The sequence below is a fragment of the Melanerpes formicivorus genome, unplaced genomic scaffold (assembly GCF_026170545.1).
Source record: "Melanerpes formicivorus ecotype bairdi unplaced genomic scaffold, bMelFor1.0.p_v2 SCAF_56, whole genome shotgun sequence".
In the NCBI taxonomy this organism is placed as follows: Eukaryota; Metazoa; Chordata; class Aves; order Piciformes; family Picidae; genus Melanerpes; species Melanerpes formicivorus.
In genome coordinates, this window is record NW_027142408.1 from 3,818,667 (window position 1) to 3,840,159 (window position 21,493).

At 43.1% G+C, this 21,493-nt stretch overlaps 1 protein-coding gene across 1 annotated transcript in view; it reads left to right on the forward strand.

Annotated features, from left to right (window-relative positions):
- ZFPM2 (zinc finger protein, FOG family member 2) overlaps window positions 1-20,451 on the forward strand; it is a 301,378-nt gene extending 280,927 nt beyond the window's left edge. Inside the window, exons 6-8 of the mRNA XM_068161271.1 lie at window positions 9,265-9,471; window positions 11,734-11,958; window positions 14,922-20,451. Coding sequence (XP_068017372.1) covers window positions 9,265-9,471; window positions 11,734-11,958; window positions 14,922-17,410 — 2,921 coding nt within the window. The 3' untranslated portion in view covers window positions 17,411-20,451. The remainder of the gene's footprint in view (window positions 1-9,264; window positions 9,472-11,733; window positions 11,959-14,921) is intronic.
- Window positions 20,452-21,493: the final 1,042 nt, after the last annotated feature.

The following is a 21,493-nucleotide window of genomic DNA, read 5'->3' on the forward strand; positions in this document are numbered from 1 at the left end:
CAGTCCTGTTGCTCCTGCAGCCAGTGTAAAGTGTTCTAATGGCTTAAGTGGCAGCAAGGTTTTTATTAAATCATGAACTGCTGCTTTGCTTCCATGGTTGTTACACCTGAGGTAAACTAGTTCCTGAACTTCAACCCGTGAGCTGAATGTTAAGGTGAAGAAAGGTCCAGGGTACCTAGAAACGATAGCAACCGTTGTCCCAAAGTTGCTATGCACACAACTAAATGCTTTATAAAGGGTGGCTTTTGTTTCATGCACAGTCTTCAGCTTCTTCTGGCCCCTGGCCCCGGCATTAAATAAGCAACCAGGTCCCACAGCCAATGTTTATTTTTCACTTGTTTTGCCATTCTAAAACTTCCTCATTTGTCCTGCTATTTAATGTGTTTATTTCCCTTACAAATATGACCTATCAATCCAGATCCATCTATATAATCCTCCTCCCACTCAGGTACCTTTACCATTCACTTTGCATTTGCCCAGGGGCAAGAAATGAGCCCTACAACAGCAGGTGCAAACCAGCAGAAAACCCATTGATAAGACGTAGCGTGCTCGGCTTTCTCTGCAAGAAAGAGGTGCCATTAAAGCATACCTATTGTCTCATTTAATCACCTCCTTTTTTCATACACTCCAGTCTCACAAAATAACTCTGAAAAGACAATCCACAGGCATGATTGCATTTGTGAGGCTACAAAAAGGTCACCTTACAGCTGTGCTGTTAGGGAAGTAGGGACTGCAGGAATTTGTGTATCCAAAGCCCTGCTTCAGTGTAGTTGGTTTCAGCGTTCCATTTTCTTTCTCTCTGAAACCTGATGTGTCCACAAAAGCTGAGGGAAGCAGTGAGGGTCACCTGGGAATGCCTCCTAGAAGGCTCTTTGGAGAGTGCCCATTCAGTGATCCTGTGAAAGGGGAGATGAGTTTGCTGCGACAATAAGTCCTCGCTGCTTTGCGGTGGCGATGGGAGTGTCATGCGGGTAGTGTCAGCAAGGGTTTATCAGGTTTTTCCAAGCCATTTATCATTTCCTTTCTGAAGGATTAGTAAATTATGGAATCATGCTCAAGTGGGACCCAATTCAAAAGTTAAAAAATGAGTAGAGGAATTTGGAAATATTTTTTTCAAATGGCTAAACTTGTGAAAGGAGTCTGAGACCTCACTGTTTGCTGAGTTAAGTAACTGGAGCAGGTTTAGCATTTGTGGCAGGCTTGCATTTCAACCTCTGAGCAGCAGACTTAACTTCTTGTTATGTGGGAGGATATTGCCATTTTCAGCTGCATTCCATAAGTGTTGCCATTTGTGCCAAACATTTAATAGTTTTAGGCTGTAGGCTGTCGTCCACCAGGAACTGCTATCACCTAAGACTTTTTAGAGCCATCTAATAGAAAGATATGTATTCACCCTGATTAGCCCAGGATTTGAACGAGGGTCCCAGAAGAGATATATAAGCCTCTTAAATGCATAGAACTTCTAAGGATACGGGTTTAACTGTCTCCCCCTGTGGTAAATAAGCTGTGACAGCTCTATCAGGGGGGAAAATGGCAAATAAAATTACCACATTATTTTCCTGTGAATATTTTCGGAGCGCTAATCTATTTTGCATCTTTCCCTAATAGAACTGTTGAGTGTTACATGCCGGCGTCAAATTGGAGCAAACGTGTAGAAATTCTCAAAATAACAAAAAAAACCAGGCAGACAGCAGTGCAGGGAAAAATAAGAGGTCACATCTAAGTGTTTGTTGTATTTCTTGCTCTTCAGAAACAGTGTGCCTCGTTTGGGGTGCAGTTTGATCAGGCTTTTGGCAATATTAATTTGAGAGCTGTCGCAGCGCATATCAGGCTGTTAGCAGTGGTTGTGCTGCAGCAAGGGAAAGACCTACCCCTTACAGTGACACAGAGATGCCAGCTTTGGGAGTTTACTCCCCTAGGACTGGCAAGTTCCTTTGCTATTTTTTTTCCTTATCAGCAGCATAATGCCTGCCACTTCTAACTATAAAATCATCTATTCAGATAAAACCCTGTCAGCTGTCAGCATATGACTAAGCTGAAGTCATGCCCAAAGCTTAGCTTGACTCAGGTGCAGGAGTAAGAGCTATACTTCGAAGGAGTATTTTTCTTCCCTGCTTCTGGTCAGACATTTTATATCTCAAAATGCAGGGATTTTAAGGCTGTCTCCTTCAGTTTGGCTACTGCCTTTAAGCTGAGTATTCTTCTGTTGTTTTGTTCTGAAAACTATCATTGCAGTCCCTTTATTTTGCAGTTCGTTCCCTGAGTTAAAAATGAACCGGGCTTATATTTTGAACTGAACAGACAGGTAATGGGAAAAAGTGGCACCAGACCTGGGTCTCCCACCTTATTGGTCTCATTTTAGAGCATATAAAAGATGTTCCTTTTCTTTTTGTGGTTTGGTTATTTTTTTCCTTTGCAGCAAGCACGCTGCATGCTGATAATACTTAGTTAAAATCAAAGGTTTAAATATCTTTTGGCAAACTCCTTTGACCAGTAAACAAGAAAAAATTACAGGCGACGCTAGGAAAGCAGGTCAGGGATTGCAATGTAACACTTGGTTTTGTCTTTAATTTTTGGGTGTGAGAGTTGGGGAAGTCTGAATTTGCAGGGCTGATTTTTGAGACACTTCACAGGGAGATGGTTGGAACCCTGGCATGCAAATGCACGAGCAGCCAGAGCGCTGTGCGAAGTGCGTATTTTGTGTACGCGTCCGCGAGAGGCGAGGAATTCTTCAGCAACTGGAAAGGCCGTTCACAAAATGCTTTTGATTTATTGCTGTATATACCACAGATCCCTATCACTTATTCTTACATTATTTTATTCAAAAACTTGTATGAACCGTGAGTTGGCATGTTGTAGAATACTGAAAAGGCATTAATCAACCTAAATAAACAAGTACATAGATCTGTCTCCCAACTATGAAGTAGTTAATAAATTTTTAGCAATTTTGTTATAGGAAAAAAAGGTCTAAAAGAGTAGTGCTTAATTATCTGGACTCCTCTGTGCTGGGCTCTCTTTTGATTGTATTAATGAAGCAGCTGGCCCATTGTTTCTCTTTAATTCCTCTATTGTTTTAAGAATATGTCACAGCTCTTTATTCTTTTATCAGGTGCTGTGCAGGAGGATCCACACAATACCTCATATTCCTACTGTATTTGCCAATGCACAAAGAAACCTCCAAAGCATTTTTCAAAGAAGGGGCACACATAATTTATAAGTTCTGTTCCTTGTACCACTCTACTGTCAAAAATTTCAACAGTATTGGATTTGAATTAATTATATTTATTTTTTTTATGAAGCAATGTGTCTACCTATAGATATATGTACTTGGTGCCTGTCAAAAATTAGAGATCTGCCCAGGAGCTCCTGCCAGGCTGAAATAGCATTCATTAAGCTGAGGCGCCGCAACCCCGGGAGGGAGAAGCAGGAGGAACCCAAATATGAAGATCCCATCCTATTGTGATGTGCAAAGGCTCCTTAAATGCTTAACCTGTGCAACAAAGGAGGGAAGATAATGAATTAACTCCAACCTCCACTGCCATTATTAAAAAGCATCGTTTTTACAAACTGGAATGTTTCACCGGGAGAGGAAGGTTTAATTCAGTTGACAGTGCCTGGAAGATGCTATGAGTAACAGTCTGTTGTTTAAATAAATCCTGATAGTCTTCTGACCCTCCTTGCAAAAAGATGCATGTGCAGGAAATGGGCTATTATGTTGTTGCAGCAACACAATCAAACCCAGTAAGCACGGATTTTACTACATGGAAGTAATATTAGTGAATTAACTGTGGCTGAAAATTGGCTTTAATAGAAATTGCCATTGATTTCCTAAATTTATATGAAAGGTAATTGCCATTTCTGGGTCAAAAAATTAGTCTCAATGCTTCAGCAAGGAAAACTGACTGATAGTGAAGGCAGGAAAGCTGGGATTGCCTTGGAATATATGTTTGTGTTGTTACTTTTCTCCATCTGTGAAGAAATAGCCACACTTCCTTCCATGAAACAGCTGTGCTCCGTGGCAGTGGTGGGTTTAGCTGCCTGCTCTCTTAACTCACTTTTCCTAAAAGCAGAAGTATCAATCAAAAGGTTTTGTGGTTCCATCTGTTTTGAAGCTCTTTTCTCCTAGTGGAGTTCCTAGGGAAGCCTGTCCTTAAATGTATATATTTTTTCCAGACTGTGACCAACAGACCACAAATGATCACTCCTTAAGGTCTGCAAAAAAAAAATCAGTGGAGCAAAAAGGATCCCACCGCCAGAAGGCTCAGGGGCTGGGCTCTGTGTTTTCCCTGGGGGGGTTGTAGGGTTCTGAGACTGAGGAATGAGTGACAGGCCATGGCATTAGTGGAATCTTCAGAGCAAATTACTGATTCCAGTTGGAATAACAGCTGCTTGGTTTAAAAGACATTCCCAATGCTGAAGAAAGCATCGAGGAGCTGTTTCAAAGCAAGGGAAGCAAATTCCTCTTGTTTTACATGTCTGTCCCACACGAAATAAAGTTTGGTATTAGCATGCAGTCCATCAGCACAGCACTCCGTTCTGAATGCAGAAGATAGACCGTTACCGCACCTAAATATGACTTAATTGGTTCAATTTGCTACGTATCTTTTTCTGCTGTGGGGTTCCATATCTAGATGAGCCCAGATGTAGTCATGTTTGTGGTTTGCAGCATCCCATTGCTTGCATTTTATTATTCCTACAAAGCAAATGTCTGTCAATCACAGAGATGAATTAGAAAAAATTGTGCAAACGTGACACCTAGCTAAGATTTTTTTCCAGCATGCTATGTAATTATTAACCTGATTTTTGCCATTGAAAGAAGCCATGAATTACAGATAGCAGGGATGAAGTTAAACACTTTCATATTAGATACATTTTGCTTGTAGAGTGTTCTATAGGTATGGCCATACACTATAATTGAAGCTTTGTCAGCTCTGTAGCCTAGCAACAGATAATACTGTTAGGTTACTGAATTGCTCCTGGTTGACAAGTAGGGAGTATTTCTGTGTTTATCATGTTTGCTAATGATGGGATCCTTTCCAAAAGGCTTGTCTTAATCTTAATTAGAGTTTATCAGCAGAGGTCTGCATGACATTGTGCAGACACTGATTTCATAAATAATAAAAAGTGCAAGTGAAAAATTTGGCAGGAGAGAAAGATATTTAAGACCACTGATTCTTGTAAGAGCTGCATGAATTTCCAAAATGTAATCAAGTTTGAACTGTGACTCCATTCTTTATTATCAAAACTTGCAGTACACTCCACTGCAGTTTTGACAGCAATTATGAGTATGATTTATAAGCTTCCTGTTAGGAACCAGATCTGTTTGCACAAGAATCTTGATCATAAACATTACAAAGAACAGTAAGTCCACAGTTTTTCAGGGACATCAGGGCCTTACTTCTTCCTTTGAACAGAAAGTTGGTTTGCAGGGTGTTGTTTCTTTTTGAGGGACGTCTTGGGTTTGGTTTTTTTCCAAGCAACAAAAATGTTTGTAGCCAAAGATGCAGACAAAGAAGGGAATCCTGAAATACCCTTTCCATTTGGTGGGAACTGAAGGGATCAGCTACTCAGTGCCTGATGTCGTTTGATAAACAGCTCTGCCAGTGCAATTGGAATGTGATTTTCTTCCTCTGGCTTGCACAACACGAATATTCTGTAACTTTCCCAACTTTCTGTGATTAAAGAAGCAGTTCTAATTATTTGCAATGTCAACTACAGAACAGAGTTCCAGTAATACAGCATTTTCCCCCTCATCTCCTGCTTGGCATGTATTGTACACCACATATATTTCTTTGGTTTAACCATAGATATAAGACAATATGTTGCAGGCTCTAGAGATTTGCTTTCATCTTGACAGGGTCAGAACTAGACTTGTAGAGAGAACAGCTTTCCAGTATCACAAAGCTTCCTGATACTTCAAAAACTTCCCTTTAGCAATGAAACAAGAGAAAGACTTCTCTTACCCACCTTGTAAAGCCAGTAAGACTCTTTTCAGTATAAATGGGTGAGCAGCCTACTCACTGCAGGAGAGAAGAGGGCCAAAAATCACCAGTCTACTGTTGTCTTGCCTTCTGACCACATAGTATAACCATGACTTTGTTTCTGAAGGCATGGTCACTCATCCCTATCAGAGCTTATCTGGAAGTTCTTTTCTCTTCTTCTTATGACTACGTCTGTCTTAAGACTGAGAAACTTGGCCCGGTAAAGCTCTGATAGAACCATCTCACCCCCATAAGCTTTCTCTGACAAAAAGCACAGTTGGTTAAAAAGTTCTTAGCTAGCTTAACCAGACCTTTATCTCATACAAACAATAGGCTTTGGTGTTGCCTTAGGAAATTTTCACATCCTTGCAAAGGTTTCAAGCAAACATCTTCTGGGCTCCTCCTCCCTTACCACTGGTACTTGGCAAAAGCCTGTCTTGAGCACTGCCCTTAGCTTTCTGAGATGTGCCCAGAGGAATCACTGTGTATCTGTCAGTCTTAGCATGTAGAAATGTTTGTGGAAGCAACTTTTGTGCTTTTTTGTAACCACCACCTGTAAGGAAGCTCTGATCCCTGGCAAGGGTGTCTGGGCAGGTTGATAATTCATATAATAGTCATGATTGAAAATTCCTGTTAAATTGGAAAACCTCTGCCAGGTTCTCTGCACCCCACTTTCCAGACTATGCAGTAGAAGGCTCACTGTGTAAGAAGGGCAGCACATTTGCATTCACTGCATTAGGGGGAGTAAAGTTGTTTGCATCTTTCAAAACAGCACCTATTGCCTTACCCTGTGCAAACAGGCATAGAAGGGGACAAGAGGGAGCTGTACTGTGTCCTGTCCTCGTGGGTGACTGTTGCTGCAGAGGTCATATACTGCATTTCCAGTAGCTAGAACAGTGCATCATTTAGGAGTTGATCTGGAGATGTGACTTACTGAAGAAAACATGGACATACATGTCAGGATCACTTAAATGCCTCTCTATAGAGTGGGCTGAAAGAAAACAAAATGTAATTCTTGGGTCTGAACTCTGCTGGCCTAAAGGTTTGTACTCAAATGCAGGAGCAGATTAAACTTCTGTAGCTCTGTTAATGAGCCAGGCTAGAGATTGGTGTGCTTCCAAAGCTGTCACACATCCCACTCAGCTGTGCCTGCCGTAGGTGTGACAGCCTTCGGGAGCCGGGTGGACCAGGCAGCCGAGGTCACTGCTCACTTCAGCTGTCCCAGTTTAATCTGCTGCTGGACATGAGTCAACACCCTGAGGAGCTCTAACACCAGGAGTCTGAGTCAGCCTTTTAGCTGATCCAGACTGATTGCAGCTGGAGACCCAGTAATCAACTACACTTTCTTTTTGGTTTGTGTTCCCCAAGGGCACAACATGTCAAGATGTTTGCTGGGATAGAGAAAGTCTCAGTTGGTTCTTCTGCAGTGACTCATTTTAATAAGAAATCCAGTTGAGGAAGAGCTTTTATTCTGTATTAAATAACTTCAGTATGTTGGTTGATTATTATACCTCTGTATACAACTAAAGAGAAGTGCTTGTTAATAATGGCAGTCCCCTTCCTCCCAGAACAGGAGCTGTGTGGTGTTTGCAGTCAGAGTGCTCAGTTTCAGATTTTCAGATTGCAGCATGTGTATCACATATTTTTATCTGCAAGACCAATTAAGTACACTTCAGGAATTTAACCTAGTTCTCTCTTGTGCCAGTTTAGCTCTGACAGCTTCTGTGTGTTTACTCCTGACTTACACCAGACAGTAAGTCAGACTGTGCTCTTCAAACGTTTGAATTCCTGCTCGGGCGTTGGGATTCTACATTTGCAGTCATTCATGCCACCACCTTCACATTTTGTCCTCCTGTTCATTAGAGGAAATCACTCAGATTTGTGCCACTCAGTGCTTGTAGGCTGGTAAACCTCAGTATGCTTTGGTACCATCACAGTAAATTGTAAACTCTGGAGCCACCTCCAGCCGCCGTATTACTGAAGGGTGAAGCAAAGACACTGCTCTGCTTTGAAACTTTCACACCGCTTTGAGGTCTGGAAGCTGAGTTTTCTTTTTCTACTGAAACACATTGTCAGTGACGCTGTTTTGTTTGCTCATCTTTGAAAGCTAATACACTGGTTTAATTAATTGTCCAAGATTTCTCTAAAACAATGTCCTAATTCTTCCATTTAGCTGTGGCATATCATACACTGTTGTTATCTGCTCTACCAGATTTTTGCAACAAGTTGTTTTAAAACTATAATCTCTTTGGGGGGGGGGGGGGAGGGAAATGAAGTGCAGTTGAAAAGGCAGTTATGCTGAAAGATAAACACAGCAATATTACTTATCAAGAGGAGTACAGTTTTTGCTTGGCTAATGAATACAACATATAGCTTTTTCTATATATACAAAACCTGAGGGGGAAAAAAAAGCTTTAGAACATATAAAGTATGCAACATTATTTCAGGCATAACTGTATTGGATATGTATCTAGGCCTGAGAGTGTAGATAACACAATATAAGTGCTTTGCCTGTCTAAACATGTGAAATAAATGAGCATTCGCTATCGCATTCAAATACATTAGTAGATGTACTCGCCTAGTTAATTCTCTTTTTAATGCACTGCACGTGACATCTGCAGCACAGAGCTATAGTGTATCTTACTGTTTGATGAAAGTTCTTCCACCTCCCCCCCACCCCCTGCCTTTTAAACAAACCTTTATTTGAATAAGCCTTTATGAAACAGATCTTTGGCATATCTCCTTTTCAGGAAGTTCAGTCAGTGTAAGCAGAGATAAAGCAGTCATGTTACGAAGAATATTACATAAGGGAAGGTTTCTCAGAGAAAGAGAGTGGCAGCAGCAGGGAGGGGAAGAACGCCCTTAGGAGGAAATCTGATTTCTTTCTTGCAGCTGTTTGCTTTGTTGTGCTGCAACTTCCTATTCAGAGCAACACAAACTCAGTGTTATAAAACAAACAAACCGACAGGAATTCTGGTGAAAAATAGTGATGGGGAAAGTGCCACATGAAGTGTTTGTCACCTCGATCTTGATTTTCATAATGCTGGCCTTTTGCAACATTAAAGTTTATATTCAGGCTGCAAACTGTTAGGAAAGGTATGTATCCCCCAAGTGTTTCAGCTTCTGGGCTGAAAGCTCCTATATTAATAGCAGTGAAAGGTAGTGGCCGCTTTGCCTTGACCAAGTCACCAAGATTGTTCAAAGCAGCGTGAAGATACGGCACCCATGTTTTGTGTTATCTGATACTGTCAATTAAATATTTCTGCTTTTCTGTTTCCTGTAGGAGGGCAGCTTTGGTGTACCACAACCAAGGCCATCTCAGAGGGTGAAGAGCTGATTGCCTTTGTGGTGGATTTTGACTCGAGGCTGCAAGCTGCTAGTCAGATGACTCTCACCGAAGGGATGTATCCTGCACGGCTGCTGGACTCGATACAGTTGCTCCCCCAACAAGCCGCTATGGCATCTATTTTGCCGACAGCCATTGTGAACAGTAAGTGATGAATGCTATTCTCTGGCGTGTTTTAAAAACAGCAGTGCTTTAAGGCATGTAATGAAGAGCTAATACAGTTGATAGTGAACTCGAGACCACAGAAACCACACGAGTTAAAACCTACATCTCAAGGCTTGCTTTTGATCCCACATCGTCTCAGATGAGCTCGCAGACATTAAAGGAGGAGGAAGAGCGTTTTGACAGCTGAGCTGTGCAAGAGCCGCACTCAGAGTATCCGACCTGCCCTCGTGTGGAGGTTCTGTGATCTGCTCCCAGAAGCTGTAGGATCAGAAACTGTTATAAGAGTTAAGGTAGGCTTGACAGCTCACAGAGCCCAGCCTCTGCTGCTCAAGGAAGCTCGTTGCTTAACAACTGCAGCTTCTGGTAATAATTCATGATAGATACTCAGTAGGAAGAAAGAACATATCTCTTCAGTGGTTGTTTCAAAATGCAGCAGAGATCATGCCTTATAGCAGCCCTGATTTATTGTGGTATCTCTACTCAATGGGGATGCCCAAGAATGTTTTAGCATCCTCTGGACATCAGCAGACCCTATCATGGACAAAGTACAGCATGTAATTAAGTACTGTCCTTAAAGAGGAGGAACAGGAGTACATGGTAAGTCACTTCCTGAACTGGGACAAGTCAGCTTGAATTAAATTTAATTTCTCTTAAGTTTTTCCTATTACTGATTTTTGTTTTTATACAGAACTGCTTCCTTATCCTCCTCTCTTAAGTACAAATATGTTAGCTGATCATCACCCATCACCGCTTGGCCTTGCATATCCTTAGCTCTCAGCACTTTGTAAGCCTGTCCATTTAGACCCCATGTTGGAGCACTTCCCTATGCTTCCTGTGAAGTTTAATACTCAGAAAGTAACTATTGTCATTAGATGTAGTGACCTGATGAACACAGTATTTCAGGTGTGAATGCACATGCCAGCACGTCTCGAGCAGTCACACCATCTCCAAGCTTTTTCAGACAGGAGTAGTCAAAAGAGCTGTTTTGATGTTCACCAAGATGTGGTTTGATGTTGACTGAAGCTGCTTGTTCTCTGATCCTGAGGTCAGCTGGCACAATCTGGCTGCACTCACAGTTTTAGCCTCTCTCAGTCTCAAAAAGAGGTGAGAATTGTCCAAAGCAGTTGCAGGGAGTGATCCTAGACCGATGCCAACTCCCCAGCTCTATGCAGGAATGGGGGGAGGTGTCTGTTGACGTAACCCAAAAGGGTGCAAGGGATCATTTTAGTGATAACAATATAAACAAGAAGCTCCAATGCTGTAATCTGGACCCTGTCGCTGTTTTACCAACACATCTACCTTAAAGGGCTGGGACTTCCTCCATGTTGATGGGGACTGGATGACAAGCTCAGCTTTCAGAAAGGTTAGACAGGTCTTCTTTCCTCCTGAGGCAGACAGCATAGACTGTGCAGGTATCCTTCAGTACATGATCAAAATACCTACTCCCTCTGCTGCTGGGAAGCACTTTGTGCAACTTCTGCATTGTCTTCCCCTCAGAGAGTGTTGGCACTTGGGGACAGAAGACAATGAAAATGTGTGCTGTTCTTGGCAAATAGCCCTTTTGCCTAGCAAAAAGTGGAACAGCAGCAATGTACCACATGCCAGATGACAAAAGTGTATTAGAAATTGTAACTTTCCCATTGATAACAACAGGAACACAGGAAATAAACTTGCTGCTTAGGATGATATTACACCCAACGCTGTAGATCTCAAGGAAATGGCCTCTGCAATATCTGAGCTAGGGGATTTTGCTGTAACAACTACATAAGCATTCTGAAAATGCAGGTTCTTCAATGTGATCTGCATCTAGCATTCAAAAAATTCAGGGTCCAGTGCTGGAAAGACTTCTGTGCATAGGGGAAAAAAGAGATCACAACTGCAAGGTATCACCTACTGAGCAGTGAGGTACTGGAAATGCAGCTTAGTTCTCGAAGCAATACTGCACGTTCACAGCAAACCACTCATTTGTTTTACTGTTCAACATAGCTACGGGGCAGAAACCTCTGGGTTTTCAGTACCTGTTTTTAACTTCTCCTTTTGACTGTTTCCCATGCTCAGTCTCCCACCTGCCAGTGACATTTTAATAAGCCCATGGCTCTATTTTCATTTTGGGTTGGGTTTTTGGGGTTTTTTAATAAGCATGTGTTTAATGAGGAATTGAGGAAAATTAATCCAGCTGTGATAATTGGTTGGCACTGAGTGCACTGTGGCTAACCTGCACCTGGTTATATTTGCTTGTAGAGGACATATTCCCTTGCAAATCCTGTGGCATTTGGTACCGAAGCGAGCGGAACCTGCAGGCCCATCTCATGTACTACTGCAGTGGGAGGCAAAGAGAGGGGCCCCAGCTGTCAGAGGAGAATGAAGATAGTGCTCAGCATATATCCAGTGTCTGCCCCTTTCCACAGTGTACCAAAAGTTTTTCTAATGCAAGAGCTTTGGAAATGCACCTAAACTCTCACAGTGGTAAGTACCACGTGTCTCCCTCTGCCATCTGCCGGATTTAGCTGTTGGAATTATTCACTGCAGACTCTCAGTGGATCAGTGTCTCTCCAAATATATTCAAATGTTAGGTGTAGGTGCTACCAAAGTGTCAACAGCTTCAGACCTCTGCTCTACACCAAGCACCTCTCCCAGGTGTCATTTTCTTGATCTGCTAATCCTTGTTTGAATGCTCTTAATGTATGCATACAGGCAGCACTTCCTCACTGGTTCACTGGTGAGGGCATGCTCAGGAATCAGACACAGACAGACCACTCCTGCCTGGTGTCTGAAAGATTCAGTCACCTCGAATGGTTCTGCTAGACCAGCCCTGTTTTAATGCTCAGCAGAGAAGTACACACCACCAGAGAGCAAGTTACCTCCTTATAAATAATAGTGCATATTGTTTAATACATACTTACCATAACACTACCTATATGGAAAGCAGGGTTACAGAATTCCTGAGATTACAAATCTTGAACTCAGCAGGAGTCTTATGTCCCTCCCTGAGGGTCCTTGGAGTGTGCTTTTTGAATTAGGGCTGGAAACATAAGAGTTGGCAGAGCATCCTGCTGCATTGGAGTTCTCAGTAGCAGAGGAAACAAGACAGACTGCAGTGTCAATTTATGGTGTACAGAGCTGTATCTGAGGGCCCTGTTAAAAAGGGCAAAGTCTAAAGGCCACTAATGTGTGCTTTATTCACAGAATAAAGTCTTATTCAGCTGCAGTGTGAAAACTGGAGGAGTGGGAGTCTACTGTGTGGACTTGGTGAAATGAAAAATTCTCATCTGATAGTTGGGCAGCCATTGCAAATCTAGAAGGCATCACACTGCCTTGGAGGAATTTGGTACCTGCAGAACAGGAGTAGGAGAGTGCTGAGTGAGAAACTTCCTTATGTAGACAACACATACAACACTTAGCCATTCATTTAGAGGTCAGATCCTTTTGTGCTTCCAGATCTTAACTTTGAGTATCAGGCTGTTGCCAATTCCTCTCTCTGGCCTAGAAATATTTCACTGTTCATTGAGGCAACAAAACAGTAGGAGCAGCAGGTGAATGCAGCACAACCTGTCTAACAGCCTGGTAATTAAACCCAGGTACTTCTGGAAAGTAGCAAATTCTCTTCTCCCCAGGGAGAGGAAAATCCCAACATCTCAGCCATTGTGCACTGGAGTTGCTTCAGCTCTTCACATTTGGCTTAGGTGTTGAGGGGGTTTTCAGCCATGAGCTGTTAGGGGCCACATCTTTTTGCAGTCTAGAGATAAGCATGCTTTTCCTTGAAAGACACATGTCTGAGATCTTACTGGACTTCCAGTAAGAATATTCAGGTATTTCTTAAGTCAGAGACTAAAAGTCAGGCATTCCCCTTCTTTTTAGTCATAAACCAGTCAGTTCAATCATTCTTGAGCTCCTTCAGATCCTGTCAATTTTTCAGTACAGATTAGCTCAAGTTGTAAGAGCTCCTGCAGTAGGAATGAAACATTCTGTTTCCAAATGCCCTGTAAGCTGGGGCTATGTTTGCCTCAGCTTCTGTTACTGCTCCTGCTGGGGGCTGTAGCAGACCCACATCACTGGAGCTTGGATGCCCAGACACTCCGCTGTGACTGTATCACACGAAACACCATCTTGTAGGAGTGGAGGAGCTAAAGCTTCCTATGGCCACCTGGTCAGAAAGCACTGGTTAAAGGTTAAAGGACTGTGTGTCCCTTCTGCTCCCTTCTTCCTCTGAGGTCAAGAACAGGTCAAATTCAAGTGTCACTCACCACTGTGGGAGTCACTGATGCTATGGGAGAGGACCTTTAAATACATCAGAATTACTTTCCACAGACTGACCCCTAATAGTCTCACAGCTTTATGTTGTACAACTACCACGAACCTAGTTCACAGAATCACAGAGAATCATCAGGGTTGGAAGGGATCTCAAAGATCATGCAGTTCCATCCCCCTGCCATGGGCAGGGACATCTCATGCTAGATCAGGCTGGTCGGTTCACCTGACCAAGGCATGGTATAAGTCCCTGATGTACGTGGGCAGAACAAATGCCTCTGCCAGTTATGATCCCTCACACTGTTTTTTCAGTTTTGATTGTCCAAGAGGTTATCAAAATCTGTGTTGCTGCAGTAGAGAAATTTGATCTTACCTCTTTTCAAAGCATTTTCGGTTTCAAAACGCTGTGGAAAAGTGTTTTCTGTTTGAGTAGTGATTGTAAGATGTCCATAAATGGCTCTGGACAGGGAAAACTGTAGCGATTTCATATGAGGAAAAGGTATTGTAGTACAGCAGCAGTTGTCTACAGCCTTTACATGTGGAAAATAAAATGCTGATGAAGCCTTGTCTTACTCCTCCTCCTCCCTTCACAAGGAACACAACTCATCAGGCCTTTCTGATGAGGATAGATCTCTATCCTGTACCCATACTGCTGCCAACTTATGCAGGCAAAGAGCTAAGCATCAGTGATGCTCAAAATGCTACTTCTGCTCTGTGGCTTTCAGGCACTCAGATTTTGAGGGATTTACCTCAAGCCACATCATAACCTTGAGCCTCTTGACATTGATGGTCTCTCTGCATGCAAAGTTTCCAGTGATTGTGTAAGGGTAACACTGTGTCTCCTTTGGTTAAAAATGTAATTTCTGAGACCTTTTCATTTAAATTAAGTCCTGTCTATTTTTATCCATTCCCTTGTTCTTTCTTTGCCTTCATCTCTGCTGAATGCTTGCAGATACTGAGGCTCTCCAAAGCAGAGCAGAAGTCTAGGAATATCCTCTGTTTGAGGAGAGAAATTCTGAAGTGATTGGGGTATTTTCAGGGTGACTAATACCATCCTATCAGAAGAAAATTAGTTGTTCTCGCTGTATTTGTACCTCCTGTGCAACTGATTTGGCAGTATACTTCACCAAGGGGGAAAGAAAGGGTCACTTTCTTTTGTATTTCATTTGTCTTTTCTCTAGGGGTGAAAATGGAAGAGTTCCTGCCGCCGGGTGCCAGTCTGAAATGCACAGTTTGTACTTACACTGCAGACTCAGTGATTAACTTTCATCAGCACCTGTTCTCCCATCTTACTCAAGCTGCCTTTAGATGCAATCACTGCCATTTTGGCTTCCAAACTCAGAGGGAGCTACTGCAGCACCAAGAGTTACATGTCTCTGGCAACAAAATTCAGAGAGAAAGTGACATTGAACAGTCTCCAAGTGGAAATGAAGAAGGTTTGCAGCCGGCGACAGACCTGTTGAGCAGAAATGAGGTTCCCCAGAGCCAAAAGACCATGCAGACTAAAGATGCAAGTTCTGACACAGAGCTTGATAAATGTGAAAAAAAGGCTCCACTTTTCCTGCCAAACCAGAGGCCAGAAACCCAACCTGCAACAAATAAGCAGAGCTTTTCGTACACCAAAATAAAGTCTGAACCATCCAGTCCAAGACTTGCTTCATCACCAGTTCAGCCTAACATTGGTCCTTCTTTCCCAATGGGACCTTTTCTTTCCCAGTTTGCTTTTCCCCAGGACATCACTGTGGTTCCTCAGGCATCAGAGATACTAGCCAAAATGTCCGAACTGGTCCATCGAAGACTGAGGCATGGAAGTAGCAATTATCCTCCTGTAATTTACAGTCCTCTGATGCCAAAAGGGGCTACGTGTTTTGAGTGTAACATAACATTCAATAATTTGGACAACTACTTGGTACACAAAAAGCATTACTGCAGCAGCCGATGGCAGCAGATGGCAAAGTCTCCAGATTTCTCCAGCGTTCCAGAAAAAATGCCAGAAGCTGTAAGTCCCAGTAACGGCCAGAGCTCGATCAGCATCTTGAATGCAGCTCCTCACACATCAGAGCCAGAGAACCAGCTTCTGCAGACACCTTGCATAAACTCTTCCAACGTTTTAGATCTGATTGGGCCAAACAGTAAAGGTCACGAGAAAGACTTCACAGCACAGTCTAAGAAGCTGCCGACGGCCAGCAACGGCGATGAGAAGATAAACGGCAAACCTGATGTGAAGAGCCCCGCTGCATCTTTAGTGGAAGGGGAGAGTGACCCCAACAAGACCACATGTGAAGCCTGTAACATTACCTTCAGCAGACACGAGACGTACATGGTCCACAAGCAGTACTACTGCGCCACGCGCCATGATCCCCCGCTGAAGAGGTCGGCGTCCAACAAAGTGCCTGCCATGCAGAGAACCATGCGCACTCGCAAGCGGAGGAAGATGTACGAGATGTGCCTGCCCGAACAGGAGCAAAGGCCGCCCCTGGTGCAGCAGAGGTTTCTAGAAGTGGCCAACCTGGGCAATCCTTGTACGTCTGCCCAAGAGTCAGCAGAAGGCCTTGGAGAATGTTACCACCCACGATGTGACATCTTCCCAGGCATAGTCTCGAAGCACCTGGAGACGTCGCTGTCTATTAACAAGTGTGTTCCAGTCTCCAAATGTGACACTCCCCACGCTGCCGTCTCCTGTCTGGAGATGGATGTGCCAATAGACCTCAGTAAAAAATGCTTACCCCCGTCGGAGAGGACATCCACTTCTCCCAAAAGGCTGCTGGACTACCACGAGTGCACGGTATGCAAGATCAGTTTCAACAAGGTAGAGAACTACCTGGCTCACAAGCAGAATTTTTGCCCTGTCACTGCCCATCAGCGTAACGAGCTGGGGCAACTGGACAGTAAGGTGTTTCAAACCCCAGAGAGCGAGCGAAACAGCCCAGACGTCAGCTATGAGAGAAGCATCATCAAATGTGAGAAAAACGGAAACTCCAAACAGTCCTCTCCCAACGGAAACTTATTTTCCACACACTTAGCAACGCTTCAAGGACTGAAAGTCTTCAGTGAAGCAGCCCAGCTGATCGCTACAAAAGAAGAGAACAAACATTTGTTTCTTCCACAATGCCTTTACCCCGGAGCAATAAAGAAAGCTAAAGGAGCAGATCAGCTTTCTCCGTATTATGGAATTAAGCCAAGCGATTACATTTCTGGTTCTCTCGTTGTGCACAATACCGATGTAGAGCAAAGCACAAACACGGAAAGTGAATCTCCTAAGGGCCCGGTGCCTGCGAATGGGTGTGCTGGGCAGAAGAAAGAGTCTCTCCCGCTCTTGCCCAAAAACCGGGGCATGGTAATAGTTAATGGGGGACTAAAACAGGAGGAAAGACCTGCGGCAAACCCACAGCAAGAGAACATTTCCCAGAACCCTCCGCATGAAGATGGGCACAAGTCTCCCTCTTGGATCTCTGAGAACCCCCTACCTGCAAATGAAAACGTGTCTCCAGCAATCCCTACAGCAGAGGAACAGTTGTCTAGTATAGCTAAAGGCGTGAATGGCTCTAGCCAGGCCCCGACCAGTGGGAAGTATTGCCGGCTGTGTGACATCCAGTTCAACAACCTTTCAAACTTTATAACCCACAAGAAGTTTTATTGCTCGTCACACGCAGCAGAACATGTCAAATGAAACGATGGGTCACCTGGGTACATGTGTCTAGCATATTGTTCCACACGGTCTAAAGAAAGCTGTTTGAATTACATCTGGACAATCAGGAGATTTCACTACACTGAGCTGAAGACTTAAAGGTGTAATTTCATTACAGTCCATTAGTAAAGTGTATTATTGGTGCCATTTTCAACAAAAAACCACAAACAAAAACCCCCCAATTAATTTATTTTACCAGCAGTATTCATAGCTGTAGTTATGTTATTTTTTATTTAAAAACTTTATATTAAAGTCATTTGTAATGTTATTGTATAGTTATTGTGTAGCACATATGGTTTGCACTGTATAGTAGATTTTAAAGAGAATAGTGGCAAACAATACAGAAAAGCATTTTAGAACTAGCTTCAAAAGCACTTGTGTATCCTGATTATGATTTCCCCCCCGTATACGCTGTTGCAGATACAGGTGTGTGCTAAAATATAACTTGCAAAGACGTTTCAACTATGCTGTAAAGTTCGCCTTAAAACTTCAATTTTTTTGAACAATTGGGCTGGGTTTGCAGTTTATATTTTAGCAGATACAAGTCCCTTAGTCATTAGGCTTTGCATTTGTATGTAGCAGTATGTTTCTGTCTCCTTTCTTAACCTGAAGCGTACGTTAACGGAAGATGGCGATTTTTTTCTTGTATAGTACTTGTATTTTCTTTCGCTGATGCATCTCTGTCTCAATTTTTAAACCTTTGCTGTTAAATGCAATACTTTATAAAGAATGAACAAAATTACTGGAAGCAGTATTGTAAAGTAAATGAGGTCGTATCAATCGGTTTTATCTTTTGAAAGGCACAGTCTAAAACAAAACCCTAAACTCAATGCTGCAATTATGAATCTAATTCATATATAAGATATATTTAAATATAAGAGTAGCAATACTGCAACTGGTGATCACAAAGATAATGTTCTACTTCTGATAGAAATAATTTCTCAACAAATGTTGTTACTATGCATGTATATGGATGGAATAAAATTCCAGATAATTGGAAAAGTTTGGCAGTTATTTCTTTAAATTCCTTTTTGTGTTGTTTTTCCAGGAAGTTTTAGAGCTCACGAGCTGTAAAGAAGCTCCTGGGAACGCTTTCACGTTGCCCTCTCTAATGGAAGCAGTTTTGAAAGAGAAAAAGGAGGATGCACAAAGGATGCCTCCACCTCAAGGGAGCCCTCACTGATAGGGAGCTGGTAGAGTTAAGTCTAAGACAACCTAGTGCACTGAAACTTTAAATGTGAAGGTCTGAAACCAGGAAGGCTGTTCTCTCTCTTGCAGCTAAGGAAGACACATCCCTGGCAGTCCCTCCATATGGCAATACCCGTGGCACAGTCTGCTTCATTCCTTATGTGCTCAGTGCTCTTACATGAAGCACAAGAGCATTCATTTAAATAGAGCAGCATTCTTCTCCCCTCATTCAATGTACAAATACTAGTCAATAATTAATGCTCTATGAAAATCTCAACTGCTGAGTAATTAATACTCTCCATTTGCAATTGTTCAGTCTCCTGTATTCTGTTTTCATTAAAAGTTAAGATTATGAAAGTGGCCTATTGATGCATATTTCATCCTACAAATTGAAAGCAAGACTATGATCTCAATAGTCACACAAACAGTTGCATTTAGATTAGTTCCTATACCAGCCAAAGAAAGAACCCAGAACAACATACATAGAGGGATGGTATTTCAGCTCAGCAGCCAGTTGGAGTCTAACATAACAGGTGCAATACCACTGACTCCAGCAACCCTGTCCCTGTGTACTTTGGAAGGGGATTTGTCCTTTCTTTAATTCTTGTTATTTTTCATTGCAGGAACGTGTGATCCAGTAGCAAGAGCAGTAAATGCTTAAAAAAATACTATTGGCAACTCTGAGGAGTTAGCTGGGCTCTACCTAGAGAACAAGAGTGCCTGAAACTGCAAGTTCTCTCTCTCAGCAGAGGTGACAGGTGTGGCCATTCATTTCAGCAGGGCCAAAACTGGTCCTATGGCAGATACTTCAGGTAATTAAACTTGCGAAGGAGGGAGAGCATCACAGACCCAGGGCAAATTAAAGAGACAGATCAGTCATGATTATCAATTAAACATTTCTTAGGAAGTATCACACCACTGTATCAAAGGCTCCTCAATATTGGAGACAGATGGTATAGTCTGACCTTTTTTGGCGGCGAACACTGTTTGGGAGATTATCCGTCATACAGAACGGGTTTAAAGAACTGAGAGATTGCATCTAGACTGAAAGCAGCTAATTCAGACAGATCTATATGCACAGGTGAAGTGGGCCAGAAAGCCACAGGTAGTGTCATTTACAACTGCTGAGCTCTGGGGATGTGGTTAGACTGAGAGGAAGTAAAGGAGAGTATCAGAGTTAAAGGGAATACTTAGCTGCAAAGTGGTGCTGAAAGGGAAAGTCCTTATCACAAAACATTTCTGACCTGAAAATACTGAGGGCTGCTGCATATGTTCCAGAGGTAAAGCCAAGCCTTCCATGCTGCACTGTCTTCTTCCCACTGGCTAGTCCAATTGGTTTCCCACAACAGAACATATCTGCTGGCATTTTCTCTCTATAATCAGGTGGGCCAGTCCCTGTTTTACAAGTTCAAAACAAGCACAACCTGTTCTTCTGGGGGTACAGAGTTACTCAGTGTTACACGCGTTCTCCTGACCTCAGCGGAGCACCTTGTAACTCTGACATGTGCTAAAGCCCCAAGTTGGGCCAGCATGCTGAAAGTCAAACTTTACACTAGCCAGGTGGGTAGCAAAGAGAGGTTGCTGACATTTGACTTCTCGCCGTTTGTTAACGCAGAGTGTTTCATAAAGGCAGCAGCTCAACGGGCTGGGGTCAGGACCCTTGCTTTCCCAGGACTTCACACACTATTGCCCAGTTTTTAACTTTCCCCTTTAAAATAAGAAACACTTTGGATACCCAGATCTCTCTCTCTTGTCTCTTAAACCAGTTTGCAAAATACTGGCCTAATCCCAGCTGGGGACTCCAAGCACATCTGTGTTTAAGTCATAAGTATTGTTTGCAGGAATAAACTACTTAAACCTGTTTTCTGACTAAGTGATTATTTGTTCTCTCTTCAGACTATAAGGTAATAACTGAATGTAATGGGTTGGGGCAGACCCCCTCCCCACCACGCGCAGACATAACGACTCGGACAAACAGATTGCAGAAGTGATGGAAAGTTTAAACAGAACAGTGAGTGCGTGCAGAGAGCCAGAAACACAGTGACAAGAAGAACCCCAAAACAGTCCCAGAGAGATCCCATCCCCACCTGAGGGTGCACCCAAAACCCCCAGGGCTCCTCCTTCCCCCCCGCCCCCCCCCCCACTGCTAGGCTAGTCTCAGCTGGCCAGATCTGAGACTGCCCATCCCCCCGTGGCCTTGGGCCTAACCAGACCCATGGCTGGGAGATCTCTCCCCCAGTTACCGGGTGGTGAGGAGGAAGGAAAGAGGAAGTGCCAGACCCCGCCGTGAGACTTACAGTGGTGCAAGGGATCATGGTAGGAAATAACCTAATGTCCTGTGTCCAACCACTGGGCTGGACTTCTGGCCACAGGAAACACCCCTGTAGCAGAGGGCACCCAGCCCAAAGTACGACACTGAACAAGCAAACTGCCTGCAGGTAAAAACTTCTTTGGGCTGTAGACTCTTCCCTAGTTCTGCTTTCAGGCTCTTGCAGACATTTTAATTATTTATCAAATCACCTATACAGGGAGAGTCCATCCAGAGTGGGCTTTTGCCACCTGGAAGCCGGCAGGAAGCAGAGGACCTCACTTAAATGATTTGGATCCGCTAATCCCTGTCAGCAGGAGCCAGAGAATAAATCTTCAGGGCTACCAAGTGGAGATGAACAGCTCAACAAAAGGCATTAAAATATTTCCTGGTTTTATGAGACAAAAAAATGAAATTGCTCCACATGAAGCTTTAATATTTAACAGAGCCAATTGCTGCCTGCTTCCACGTGTGTGGCTTGCTCGGGGGGCTTTGTGTTCAACTTGCTTTTTGAGGAAGATTTCCTTATTCACAAAACACCCATCCACAGGCAGTGCTCAGAACTGATT